Source organism: Ischnura elegans, chromosome 9 (assembly GCF_921293095.1).
Source record: "Ischnura elegans chromosome 9, ioIscEleg1.1, whole genome shotgun sequence".
NCBI classification, from domain to species: domain Eukaryota; kingdom Metazoa; phylum Arthropoda; class Insecta; order Odonata; family Coenagrionidae; genus Ischnura; species Ischnura elegans.
The window spans coordinates 106,193,538-106,208,246 of record NC_060254.1 but is presented as its reverse complement, the minus strand read 5'-3'; the positions used below and the strand labels follow the sequence as shown (position 1 = coordinate 106,208,246).

The 14,709-nt window shown below is 37.9% G+C and overlaps 1 protein-coding gene across 1 annotated transcript in view; it reads right to left on the bottom strand.

Moving 5' to 3' along the window:
- Window positions 1-661: 661 nt before the first annotated feature.
- LOC124165062 (aromatic-L-amino-acid decarboxylase-like) overlaps window positions 662-14,709 on the bottom strand; it is a 30,927-nt gene continuing 16,879 nt past the window's right edge. The window contains exons 3-11 of the mRNA XM_046542307.1: window positions 13,001-13,114; window positions 12,344-12,463; window positions 11,395-11,524; window positions 10,327-10,475; window positions 9,214-9,325; window positions 7,574-7,691; window positions 4,717-4,807; window positions 3,933-4,133; window positions 662-1,197 (exon numbers count right to left, since the gene is read on the bottom strand). Of these exons, the coding sequence (XP_046398263.1) occupies window positions 913-1,197; window positions 3,933-4,133; window positions 4,717-4,807; window positions 7,574-7,691; window positions 9,214-9,325; window positions 10,327-10,475; window positions 11,395-11,524; window positions 12,344-12,463; window positions 13,001-13,114 (1,320 nt within the window). The 3' untranslated portion in view covers window positions 662-912. The remainder of the gene's footprint in view (window positions 1,198-3,932; window positions 4,134-4,716; window positions 4,808-7,573; window positions 7,692-9,213; window positions 9,326-10,326; window positions 10,476-11,394; window positions 11,525-12,343; window positions 12,464-13,000; window positions 13,115-14,709) is intronic.

Sequence of the window (14,709 nt, the reverse complement as noted above, 5' to 3'; positions counted from 1 at the left end):
CTACGTGAGTTTCTAATTGATTTTAGCTGCTAATTGTGATTTTTTGCCAAGTCGCAATTTCGTAATAGGTGTGTGTCTTCTAGTATTTTTCAAGAATTTATATTTCAAAAATGTTTCCATTAATAAATTGGTATTTGATTGCTGAAATTGGTGTCCTTTGATTTGTTTAAGTAAGATATATTCCCTAGAAAGTCAGCTCTTTCCCACATGAGAACTTCAAAATTTAAAAGGAAATGGCGAAGTAGTTTAGGCAGACTGGAACGAGGATGAAGAGGGTCCTGTTAAAGTCTGCTACTGAACTTACACTTTAAATAGCATGATGATGAATAAAGTCATTTACTGCAACCATGTGTTTCCAATTCATTCTTATTGGCCCTGACATACTTTAGTGGTGCTTATGACGATTACTAGTGCCACATCAGGAATTCATTTCCAGCGATTCTGACATTTGTTAGAAGAGATCGTGGCACACTTGTGCAGCACTCCTGACACCCATCAGCAGTGAATCTGACATGCAAAAAAGAGAAGTTTAAGAGTGCTAGGCTCGCTATGGCAGTGCCTTTGCTACAGAGCACAGTTAAAGCGCTGCCGCATCTGTTGCTCATCTGCAGCATTTTGTGTGTACTGAGCAGGAACATTCTCTCGAAATAAAATATCCCAATCTGTACAAACAGTTGTATTTACACTGTAGTATTTATAAAAAAAACATACAAAACTACCTCTAACAGGAGGAAATTGCATTGGAAACACATGTAATATTGATTCTCTAAATCAAAGTTTGTTGTTAAAAACAAAATGCTGAGTCTACTTCAGCTTCCTTCTCGGTCTGTACAAACAAGTACACACGGGAAAAGAAACTCAATTACCTCTGAAATATGCTTTCAACACATGTCAATCATTGTTTGAAACAAGTCACCTTGTCGCATTTGGTGGAATAATTTCTGAGTTTTGAGCGCTCTCCCACAGCATTTCCTTTGAAAAAGGATTCGTTGAATGGCCGTTTTGTTCACAACTGAGAATCTGCTCCGCCTGATCACATATTTCCTTCCATGCAAACTGGACATCTTTCTCTTCGGTAAACCGACTGCATACTGCAAAGCGAATCATGTAGCTCCCAGCATATGTGGCTGCCGTCACATAAATTTTATGACTCTGAGAAAGAGCTTCATACAGTTTCTTTGTGATGGAATCAGCGCCCTGAAATAGAAAACGTTATTGAACCAATGTTGGAACTCAAGCCAAGCACAGCAAGAAAATAATTTTTTAACAAACTAATCACTCATAAATGAAACAGTAGCTTGGTTTCACATATTTATTTCCCCAATATGAAATGCTTTGACGTATCATCAGGCACAAATATTTAAAAATTTTGTCCATACTGTTGCCTATTTCAGGAGTTCATGATATGGTGCTTTTCCGAGACCACACATACCATAAAGCATTAGCTAAAAAAGAAAACTTCAGGTTATACATGAACAATGGAAACAAGTATCATCCCTACACTGTCTCACTGACTGACCTTTCCTGGTCTACCAGCTTCAATTCTCCCAGTTTATTAAGGCCAAATGCTACGGCTGCTATTCTGGATGGAATTACACTGTGCTATGTGCCGATATTACACCAGAAGGCATAATAATATGGCGTATTACACCCCTTTTGCAATACGGTATTCTGAACGGGCGTAGTCCATGTTTCAATTACACCGGAAGACATAATTCTCAAAATTCCTGTAGCGCCACCGGTGCCATTCAGTATTTTGAATGGCGAATCGCATCCGGTTGGGGTGGAATAATATTACACCGTCTCCCAAACTGGGATATTCCTTATTACACCCCGTAAAACGTGCAAATTGCGATGTTGAATTGTTTTCCTGAGGTTAAAGTAACCTAATCGACTTGAACTGCTTGCTTGAAAATAAAAATCAGTGCTACGGACGGGAAGTAGCGAAGGAAGCGTTATTGGAGGGGGAAGTTGTGTGTGCACTGTACAAATATTCTCTATTTTTCCTCACACCAGTGGCGCAGCGATGGGGGGGTTTTGGGAGATAAAACCCCCCCAGAACTCAGAGAAATATTTAAGTTTAATCCATTTATCTTAATTGGATTGGGATTACTTATAGAATAGTGTTAGGATTAATTAAATATCTCTCAGGAAGCCGTAAAAATCGCCATTTGAACAATTAATATTAACATTTTTCTGGAGAAGGGTTCCCGCAAATCCCGCTTAACCTGGCGGGTATGCAATACCCCCACACTCCTAAGTGTTAGTTGTGCCTTAACCCCCCCATAGCCATTAATTCTTAGCTGCGCCCCTGTCTCACATAGGTCGCAAAATCCTAAGTAGTTCAGTGAATGCTGGTTTTGTTAGTGAGAGAGTTTCATCCTCTTCAAAGTGCTAATATAAAACGTGTTTATCAAAGCAGTGCACAGAAAAGATGTGAAAAGAATAAAAATCTCTTTTATGTTGAAAAAATATCTCAAAAATTTGAGTTCTTGGTTGAACAAGGACAGTGGATCCTGTATCGATTTACTACACGATGAGAGTTTAGATTTAGATTCGGGTAAGAACCTTGGAATACTCGTATTTTCATTTCAATAGCCTAAAAATACTGTTTTGTGACGCACCTCTAGTCTACTTGCCATGCAGTTCCTTCTCCTCTCCATAATTAGGTTTATTTTTTAATTAGTTTTGAACATATATTTTAATATTTTGTGCGCTTAGTTTCCATTTTCAATATATTGTGCCGAATGCAAATAAAGGAAAGAAACAATGTACTTTTGTAAATCCTGCAGTGATACGCCTGATACCAGAAGTGGATCTAAGTTTGGACCAAAGGGGGGGGGGGGATCCGGGGGGTTTAGGGAATTCCCCCCTGCCGAAGGGGGTTCAGTGATATAGGATATTTGGGATTTTCGAGACTCAAAGACGGCTGGTTTGGGCTAATTCTGTGATTAAGAAAGACACTATTTAGTAGGTAGTTTTGTTAGTAAAAGTTTCATGGTGGTCATCTACATTTGCATACCACCCCGCAAGCTGACTTAATAGGCGTGTGGCAAGGGATGTCAGGACACCAGCCGTATTCATAATAAAAGGAAATCTTCTAACGAAATTACGCTTAGCTTTTATTAAATTCCTTTGCCTTGTGGGGGAAACAACGAATCCCAGCACCTATCCGTTCCCCTAAATATCTCTCTTGTTTTATTGTTTTTGCAGTATGTGGAAATGTAATGGAGTTCTAATATTATGATCCCCGTGTCGCTCTTAAAGATATCCATTCCCAATTGCTCAAGCAACCTAAGCCTAACGTGCAGCCTCCGAGTCTCTAGCGGCTCATAACCACTCATTTAACATCCGTGTAATGCTTTCTGTATGCCCGTAGCAGTTTTTGACGAATCGCGAATCTTGATAGGTCGGAGGGAATGAGGCCTTCAAGAGGAAGGACTCCACGGAAACCTCTATCTTAAATCTATCTGTGAAATGAAATGATCAAAAAAAGGTAGGATATTGATCTCTTGAAATATTCTTCTGGATTTTCTGAGGACGCTTTTCTTCTCTTTCTCTGACATATGCATGTTCACTGTGTTGATATTTCAAACCCCAGCTCATAATACATATTTAAATATTTTAAGCAGTAAAATTCTCACATTTCACAGTATTTTTTCTTACAAAATTGCTATTTTTTATTAACTTCAATCTAGTTTTTGTCTCCCAAAGCCCTTCATGATATAAATACATGGATAATATTTGTAAATCTTTGATCCTGATAATGGAACCCGTGCATCAAAATATGTTGAGCGTAAGAAATAAATCTGTGAAAGAAAATCAAGTTACTGATTCATTTGTGGGATTCAATTTCCACTCACAGTTGAGCTTGAAACTGTTGAACAAATAACACCTATCACTAGTTTCCAAACTAATTAATTTCCACATACCTTGAGTCTGAAGCAAACTAGTCCCATGCTTGCATTCAGAACAAGTTCAAATCTGGGATCGGCAAGAACCATTTTCTCAAAACTGTGAGCAAGTGCTACTTGCTTACGTATGTGATTCCTCAGGCCGCTGGCCCCGTAAAGCCTCAACACAAACCAAAGCTTCAGGGATCTGAACCTTCGCCCCAATGGTATCTGCCAGTCCTGAAAGAGAAGGGGCAGAAAAAATATCATCAACTGAAATTGCTAGGTAGAGTGGTGGATGAATGAAAAGCAATGGATTGAAATTATTTGAAGCAGGAACATACCGTATTTCTCCGAATATAGTCCCCCCCCTAATTTTGAGGCTTCAGTTTCGGGAAACGTTAAAAAAATGCATTTGAATATAGTCCAAATACTTTACTTTTACCACAGGCATTTTTGGAAAAAAGGGGCGACTATATTCAGACATATACGGTAATTATCAACCACCATGCCAAGAAGCGAAATTTCCATCTTTCACCATACATATGCAATTTGCTTCATGTTTAACTTCAATGTCTCCAAAATATATGTTCCAAATATTCAGAGACTGCAGCAGTAACTCATGTCATAGTTTTGATATTAAATAACTTTCCTTTTGTTAGATATTTTGCCTTTATACAATTGAAAATTGTTGACAGTTTTTTTTTTCCTTTCAACACATTAGAATCACAAGCTGTAGAGACGTTTGGAAATGGCACCATGAACTCAAAAGATGCTGTCAGATAAGCATTCAAGGCCGATGAGATATGATTCATTTACTCACCCTGTAATCTGGTGCCAGGCCCTGCTTTTGATGAGCCAAGTAAATGCGATCCACACTGAAAGCACCCACCAAGTCATTTGCATTTTTCACCCTGAGGGAAGGAAGAATCGATGTTAATCTGAATAATGACACAAAGAAATTCAACCACTGGTATTATTTTTGTTTTTTTTCCAGCGAACAATTGCAGTAAAGTTATCTCGGGTTTCGCACCGTGTCAGGTACGGCATGTCTCCTTCCAACGTTTCAATGAGCAACTCACCCATCATCACCAGGGATTCAGGAATCCAAGTTGGATGACAATTGGCGAGTTGTTCATCACAACATTGGAAGGAGACGTGGAGGACTTCACCCACTGAAAAACCTGAGAAAACTTTACTGCAATTCAACCACTGATTGCAACATTGTCCATAAAATCATTTGGATTGTGTGACATTCCAAGGAGGCAGATCAGAATTGGAACAAATACCATAATTTAAGAACATCTCGGACTGTTTTCAAGGACTAAGAATCAGATATGAACCAACACCCCAATAGTATCTGCAAATCCTGAAAGAGGATAAATTTAGTGACAGAAAAATTATCACGTTGGTCCTGGCTCAAAGAGATGAAAGGGATTCTACTTGGGACAGTCTCAAACAAAAATTTCACCGCTCTTTCAATGGGAGATATCCCCCGACCCCTCCTCCATATTTTAAGCAAAAACATCTCACAGTTTTCAACTTAAAAGTAGCTGGTAAAAATATTCCAAAGCAAATATTGAAATTAAATCCCATAAGATGGTTGGATATGAGGTTAACTGTCAACTACTGAATGAAAACATTTTCCAATCCAGCATTGTCTTGACATGTTCTCTGCTGCTAAATACCTATGTCACCAGAAGTCATCAATCAAATATGAATAGGTATTTTTGCTAACCGAGTCAGAATTGGGTCCAAAACACAACTGCAGATGAAGGGAGGACCATATCAATCAGGGGTGCAGCTAGGGATTAAGGCTGGGGGGGGGGGGTTTAGGTGCAACTAACACCGGGGTGTGTGGGGGTATGGAATACCCACCAGGATAAGCAATAGGTGCGAGATAAATAAATTGCGGAATTTTAAAGATTAATGGTTCAAAACGGCGAATATTACAGCTTTCTGAGGGATATTTTATTTATCCTTACACTATTCTATTATTAATATCGATCCATTTAAGTAAAATGTATCAAACTTAAAAATTTCTCTGACCTCTAGGGGGAGTTTTATCCCCCAAAACCCTCCCCCTCGCTGCGCCACTGAATCACCACATTCCGTAACATCTGGTAAAGAAACATCATTATCCTTGATATAGTTCCCCACTGCATTCATCCATTTCAAGTAAATTAGCTGGACAAATCAGATCTTCTATTTAAGATCACATAAATTTGTCATTTCATTTTTATTATTTCAAAATTTCATTTTGGGCATAAAAAATTACAGTATACCTAATTTCCAAATGCATGAAACTTCATGATGAAAAATAACCCCATGCCGATATTCCCAGATTTCACATTTTCACTTAAAATATTACTTTTTCATGGCATTGCAAATTTTAATAATAATATTTATAAAATAAATAGTTGAAATTATATGTTTACAGCACTAATAACAGCTGAAAACATAAAACATTGTAAGAGTAAAGGTGTAAAATAGTCCATTGAAAGTACTAAAAGCCAAAGGATTACCAAGTTCACCACTTAGAGCAACTCTGTGATATGCCTGAAGTCTGTTTCAGTGGGCGGGGGACAAGACACATACATATTACCTAATATCCCTGGAACCCAATAAAGAATATTTCAAACTCACCAGAATGAAGGGTAAACAGTCATTAGCCAGTAATAACAGTGTTTACAGAAGAGAAAGGACACTTGAATGATTGAATATCATGAAAATTGCAGCAGGTATCCAGACTATTTGGCTATCAATGAAGAAATACAGCTCTTGACCAAAATATGACTCAATTAATGAAAATAATTCTGATTATCGCAAATATCATATTAGATTTGATGGCTATTGAACTTGCATTATGCAATGAGACCTATCATAATCATTTTTTTTTTTTTCAAGCTCTTTTCATGGAAATTTTCATAAATCTTAGAATAAATTTCCGGTATCACAGAAATGCCATGTGTTTACAAAGCTGAAAAGTAACTAAATCATGAAAGGGCATGATTAAAAGCTGAACACATGAATGATACATTTAGATAATAATTAAACATAAAATAGCAATCATCATATAGACCTTTCAACACCTAGTGTGCCTGCACAGGCATGATGATTTTGAAGTGAACAGCATTACTTTCAGCGGTGAAGGACAACATTCGGTATTTTGATGGCAAATCATTGTGAGGGAACAATGATAAGTACGCATACCATACTAACTATTTCATAATGGCCTATGATAGTTGGGACTACATTGATATTAAACTTCCTCATTAGAATTTGAAAGAAAAGATGCTTGACCCCTCACTGCAGTGGCGCAGCGAGGGGGGGGTTTGGGGGATAATATCCCCCCAGAACTCAGAGAATTTTTTAAGTTTAATCCATTTTACTTATTTGGATCAGTAGTACTCATAGAATAGTATTAGGATTAATCACATATCCCTCAGAAAGCCGTAAAACTCGCCATTTTGAACCGTTTTTCTTCAAATTTTTCTGGAGGAGGGCCCCCGTAACTCCTGCTTACCCTTGTGGGTATGCAATACCCCCACACCCCTAAGTATTAGTAACCCTAAAACCCCCCCTAGCCTTAATTCCTAGCTGTGCCCCTGCCTCACTGAATGTGTAATAGGGCTGATTTAATGGGTACTTTTCTTGGTTTCACTCTCACGCATACATACCACATTGCAGAACAATCAAAGTTGACTAGCAGCCACTTGTGAGGGTTGAAATTGAAAGAGTCAGCAAGTTCCACGCCTGCCATATGATGGCGAAATTCTGGGCAAATAAATGCAGCCCCTGAAATACAATTCCCAATGGTGGTTAATGCACGAAAAAAACAATGGCAAACAATTAGTAATAAGAATGCATTAAATGTATTGGAGATTTTTCAAATGACACAACCACTGAGCAAGAACAAAAATGTATAAAAACAATTGTAACATGTTGCTTTGGAGTAGAGATGCCAACCATTTCTCATCTATGCACATATTTCTTGCGTATTTCTAATGTATCCCGACATGAACAGATGATATAGTCCTCAATTTTCAAAACAGCAGCGAACAAAAACCAATCCAACAGATGAAATTCATTGGAATAATTAAGTTAATCAGTTTAAGTGGCTGTACATGTCTGGAGATAGGGCAACTGGCACTTAAAGTTGGAAGGAGTGTCTCAGGAAAAGAGATTTACCGATTGTCTCAGGCAATCATCAATAAGGAGAAGTTGTGTTAACCCATGCACTAGCTAGGCCAGCCTTAAAGTAACCTCCTACCCATTGATAATTTCTTAGGACTACTGAAAAACATGTTCTTGTGATACTTTGAGTCCAACTTCAATTGGACTTACGGTTTCCTGAAATTCCAACAGCCTTGCACTTTTTCGGAACCGTTGTAGAATTTATTACCTATTGTGGCAGGATTCAGCTGAGACAATAATTATCAAAAATACTGTTATGTATGGTGAAAGGGTTGTCTGCTTTTTAGTGTGTGCTTTGTCAACTGAAAGAAAAGATGCTTGAGACGGCAAACAATTGGTAATAGTTGTGTTCATAGCATTCACTGGTGCCCCCTGGGAGCAGAATGGGCAACCATATTGTCGTAGCACAGTTAGAATTGCAAGTGAGTGTAAGCACGTGTAATCAATAAAACCCTAATTAAAACCAGAGGTTCCTAGTCATTTGGTGAGGATGATTCCTGAGGATACTACAATAACTATCACTTGAAATAGCGTCTCATGGAATATTTTGTGAATCATTCCACCTGTCCCCTGTCTCCAAATTAAATCTTCAAATTATATTCATCTTCAAATCTGCTCACTCTCACTCTAGCATAAGTAAATCCAATTCTTTTTCTGCCTTCCCAACTTGAATAACATTCTTCCCTCTAGCAAGGTTTTCAGCATCCTATCCCCACTCAGTATCCATTCTATTCAAATCCTTTGTTTCCTCCCAATTGAAATATCCCTAATACCTATATGTGGAATGTTTTTCACTTCAAATGTCTGCCTTTGCATTGAATATTTTTGCATCAATAGCCATGACTGCATGCAAAGTCATTAGCTCTTAAATGTATAAGAAATATTCTAGTTAGATTCTTGCTCTGAGAATAAATTATGACGAAATAATAGACAATAAAAAAGCTTCATAAAAATGGCAATACATTCACCATTTCTCAACTTATTTCAAACAATTTCACTTCGAGGCAGTTACTATTCTAAAAAAACTTGTATAAACTCCTCTCATCAGTAAAGATACCTAACTCATTCATAGTTGATAATGGTTAGACAGTTAATACTATGTATGCTCTTTCCGGAACCTCACCAGCATAGGCTGCATCCACATGCAGCCACATGTGGTTCTCGTGGCAAACAGGGCCTAATTCATCCAACGAGTCAAAGGCACATGTTCCAGTAGTACCAAGAGTGGCAATTACCTGTAAAACACAAATTTTTTCATGAATAAGGTTGCGTATTTATGGAGAGAAGACATGAGATGAAGTCCTTCAGAAGAGAAATCAAATTGAGCACTTCAGCTGATAGAAAGTAAAAGATTTTTATGGGAGTGCATACTTATCTCATGTAACTTGATACATATATTGATCTCACCTCCACTTCGTAAGATATAAACTAAAAATGCCGCTGTATCAGAGGATCTTATTTGTCCTGGCAACATTTTTACTGACATATGGGCAACTCATATCATCAGTGATATAGACTTCCTTATTATAATGAGCCACATCTTTGGGTCAAAATGTCAGAAATAGAGTCAATTATGTTTAAAAAATGTTGAAAAAATCTCAAGAGACATTCACCAAACCAATTATGCATGCACTCCTGAATTAGTGAGTGATTCAGGACAGAATATGGGAAGTTGGAAAGAGGTAGAAATATTCACAAAAATGCAAAATTACTGGAGAGTTTGTGGAAATTTTTTTCATTGTTGGAGGGCGGATGGATTATAATTATGCACACTTTGGTGTCCCACCCCCACAGACCCAAACCATTCATCAATAAGTTACGGGTTACTAAGTCTGGGCAAATGAATATTTTTCAACTCAATTTTTAATGTAAAGCCTTATTCCCATTACCCATTACCCATACCCATTACCACAGTGCTTACTTATGAACTCCTTTCGACAAAGATATTCTGTTTGCGTAGTGAACATACAATAGTATAGGAAGTTCACACACTGCAAAAAATGAATATCCAGAGAGAAACCATCTGGCATGATAACTGCCATGAATTAATGACTGGCTTTCAATTTGGTGAGAACAGTATACATGAGAAGAATTAGTACCTTATAAAAGACAGACAGATGACATTCATATATTTTTCCAGGCGTGCAACTTTATGAGGAGCATTAATGGAAATAGTTGTGAACACATACATATTGTATTCCAGCCATAAGACAGCTGGTGCCAGGGAGTAACTCACCACACAAGGAATGAGGCCAGCCGCTTTATCCTTCTCCACTGCTTCCTTCAGTGTAGAGCCTCGGAATGAGCACTTTTCATCAACAGGCAAGAGCCTCATCATCATCGACCCCAGAATCCCTGCCTTTTCCACTGACGAATTAGACTGATCTGGAGATGGGAAAAATTATGACTGGATCAATCAGGTGTTATTATTATTATTAAATTGTTACAAGTAGGCCATTGGCCTGGTGGTAACATGTACATATGATGCAAAAACAATAGAAAACATTATAGAAAAGCCCTTGGTCCCTAGTCCTTCAACCACTTTTTAAAAATATGTAAATTTTTCGGGAAGGGCTCAAATAGTTTTGCTGGTAGGTCGTTCCAGTCCCTTAAGGTCCTATTCAAGATGGAGAACTGCTTTGTATTTGTCCTTTGTGATCAGCACTTTATCTTGAACTGGTGATCATTTTTTCCAAAAAAGCTGGGTTTTGATATGTCCTTCCCAAATTCTTTCCATGCTTTTTCCTCACTCATTATTCTAAACATTCCATATAGCCTGCTTCTTTTCCTCCTCTCTTGTAAACTCTCCCACCTTAGAACTCTGAGCATTTCTGAAACACTTTCAGTTTTTTTTAGGTGTCATAATGCATGTGAGAAATTCAATCCCATTTGCAATAAAAAAGAAAAAGGTTTAGTGCTACTGAATTGAATATGCACTTGCATATCTAAACAAGACTCACAAAAAATGACCCTTTGATCAATGGATTTAAAATATAAGGAAACAAGTTTTGCACATGTATAGTATATCAGCAGCACAGGCTTGGCAATTTACGCATGAATACACGTAAGATTCCACCCAATTGGACTAGGATTAAATTTTCATGAGCTAGGAAACATAATTTAAAAACCTGCAAATAAAAAGTTAAGTTATGATTGTGCCTTGTAAAAGAGGAGGACCAAGATTTTTCATTTGGGATCGATGAAAAAGGAGTATCCAAGAGGATGATCTGATTACACAAATGTATGGATTCAATCACATTATGGATTTCATCAGTCTCAAATGGACTTCCAAATAGAGTTGTACCTGATGTATAAGCCACCAGCTTAGCCTTAATCTCCCCCTCATCCATGTCTGGCCTTTCCTTTTTAATCCTCTGAACTGTCCTCTCCTTGGCAGCCAATAGAGCAACCAGGCTAGCTTCACTAGCTGATCCCTGTGAAGACAATCAGCCATTACAATTACGTTCATCCGTGATCCAAAATAGATTTTGCCATTTCAATCTATGTACTTTGTTCATTGAATGCCAAATCAGTCGCTTGACACCCTCAAAAATGAAATATAAAAGAATATAGTCAAATCTCCATGACCGAATGAGAACATGAAAACAAGTTTATAAATTTGTGGTTCCATACCCTTTCCTCAAAAATTCTCCCTCAGGTAGGGGAATGAGATGTTTTACATTCTTCAAAAATAGTGTTGGAAAAACATATTTTTCACATTTGAATTATCACTGCAATTAATGTTTTACCAGGAAAGACATGTAGAACAAGTATTTACGTTTGTATTATTACTGAACTGTATAAACTGATTTAAAATGATTTTCAAGCTATAGTCAATTCAAGGAATGATGATGTTTTCTACTTGTTAAATTTGTAAACAAAACCAAAGATAATTAACAGTGTCCGGCGATACCTTGTGGAAATGTTCGATCTCCATGAGAATAAACTATGAATGGAAAACTTCCACACAATTTTGTGGAAGTGTGTGGAAATTTACCATTCATAGTTTATTCTCATGGAAAACCAAAGACCTTGGTCTCCCTAAGTCCTCTGAAACTGAGCCATTGTACAGTCAATTATGTTGAGCAGAATGCACAAGAAGACTTAAAAGTACATAATAAAGAGAGAGGAAGCAAGTGGGAAGAATAGAGGGAGACAAAGCCCAGCTGTCGCCAACACCAGAACTGTTGACGATGTATTTAGGTGAGAGTGTTAATGGGTGAGTGCAATGGATACTATGGAGGTGGTCTTACTTGAATCACGCCTCCCCCAGGGCCATCGGAGCAATTTAAAAACTCCTTGGGCAACTCGAGCAGTTTGCCTAGCCAGTCCATCATGGCCACTTCCAACTCCGTGCAAGCAGGACTGGTCATCTGTGAAAGAGAAACAGTGCTTCACTACAAAAGATAACTGACAACCCTTATCAAAGTTGCTTGCACTGCGAGAATACAAGCATTCTTCTGGAAACATTGGATAACATATTGGTGACAAAATACTAATTTCATTGCTTACGCAACGCATGAGTAACGCAAGGAAAATGCATGCTCTACAAGATGAATCCAAAATGGCAGTTCACCTAATGTGCTTAGGAATGATTTTGAAGCCAATGGCTTCAACTTGCTGTCTCTGAACACACACTTTACTCCACACATGCCCACGTATTTACATGGTACTTGATACATTACTGAGCCAAAATGTATTGGATTCAAGGTGAGCATATTAAAGAAAAGATACAGTTTATCCTAAGCAACTTAATTCAGCTGCATCTTTTACAAGGATAATGAGAGAATATGATTGGCCTTCTTCAATGGTTTATTAATGAGAAGGAATACGGTTATAGTCAGATATCTGGCAATGAAACGTTGCACAGTCATTCACAAATCAAATAGAACGAGAAGCAATTTCCTTACCCAGCTGAAACCAATGCATCCAATTCCAGCACTCAGCAGCTCCCCCACAATGCCAGGGTATGAGTTGGCGGTTGGATAGTAAGCGTGGAACTGCGGGGAATGCCAGTGTGTCACCTGCAATCAATCACAACTTTATTTGAGTATGTATGTACACTAAAACCTCTATGTAGTGAACCTCTTTACATCATAAACCTCCTTACTTCATACCACCCCTACAGTCCCGTCAGATTAACATGTAAATTTACAGGCAAACCTCTTTCCACTGAAACTCTTTATATCGTAAAACCTCCACTTACCATACCAAGGAAATACCCCGGAGAATGCCTCACTACCTCCGCAAATTGTACCGAGACAACTAGAGACCATTAAGGCAGCCTCGATTGCATACATGGTAATAATAATAATGGAATGACATTTTAAGCAATAAATGTTTCACCCTTATTTATTTTTCTTACACACGTTTAATATGCTGTAATTTTCACGTTAATCATTAGTTGTTGCCATTTTTTCCATATGAGAGTAAACCTAACAGTAAATAAATAAAAAGGTATCCAACTATCTCAATCATTTTAAATGACTGTTGAATTAAGAGAGATCACATCATTTTCTCTCCAATCATGGTAAAAAATCATGCGATAGCACTCGCTTTCTGTTATTTATAAATACTTGTTCACTAATGCCTGCATGTTTGTTTAAACACACAAATATAATGGTTTTAAAGACAGTAGTACCTTTCATTTCCGACCTCTCTATAGTGAACCTCCATACATCAAATTGCCCAAATTTTGGTCCCCTTCATTACGATGTAAAGAGGTTTTGCTGTAATTTATTATTCAAATGGTGAAAGCAGCTGGTACGATATTGGCTGCTCCATCTCAATAAGCCCACCGTAAATGGGCTACAATGGCCTTCTTTTCATCAATAGGGTAGTTTCCTTCATCAAAGAAAACAAAAGGCATTGATGGCGATTCGTTACCCACTATTAGTGTATTCATAATACACAAATTATTTGGTTTTTGAAATACCGGTTTAGACGAATGGCAAGGGTCAAATTTTATCCTCATTTGAAAAAGGCCAGATTGCCGCCCATGCGATTCCACTCCACGTGACGTCACAGGGACCTAGTTTCTACACGAGAGGATAGGAGTTATGCATCGTCAGAGGCTACCAATGCATGCATGAGGCACAGAGCTCAGGGAAACATGTCTTAATAATCACCTATTAAAACTGGCTAAGGTCGGAAAGTTTTCTTCGCTTGATAAGGTATTAATAAACCTTTTTTAAGCCATGCGCTACCAGCCAGGAAGGTACTCAGCTACCCGTTAGCATCCTGCGTCCTATCAGCGCTCAGAGCCTCGATCAAGGTCACCTACCAGGCGGGAGGGGGAACCAGAAATGCGTCGCACGGACTTTTTCCCTTCATTCCTACTTACGCGTCGCGTTTTCGCGCGCTTGAAATTTTTCACTTTTCATTTGATCGCGAAAAATAGATATCGTCATTTAAAAATCTTAAAGCATGAAATACGTACTCCAGGAGTAATAATCTTTCGATTTAGGCAATAAAAAAATAATAGGAAACCACCCTATTTCAAAGATGTTTCTCTCTAATAAGATAGTTTTTACCAAAGTCAAGCTAACCTTTTTATAGTATGAACTATAACATCATATACATACTTTAGCTTAGGCTCACATTTTGGCTCAATTTTTTA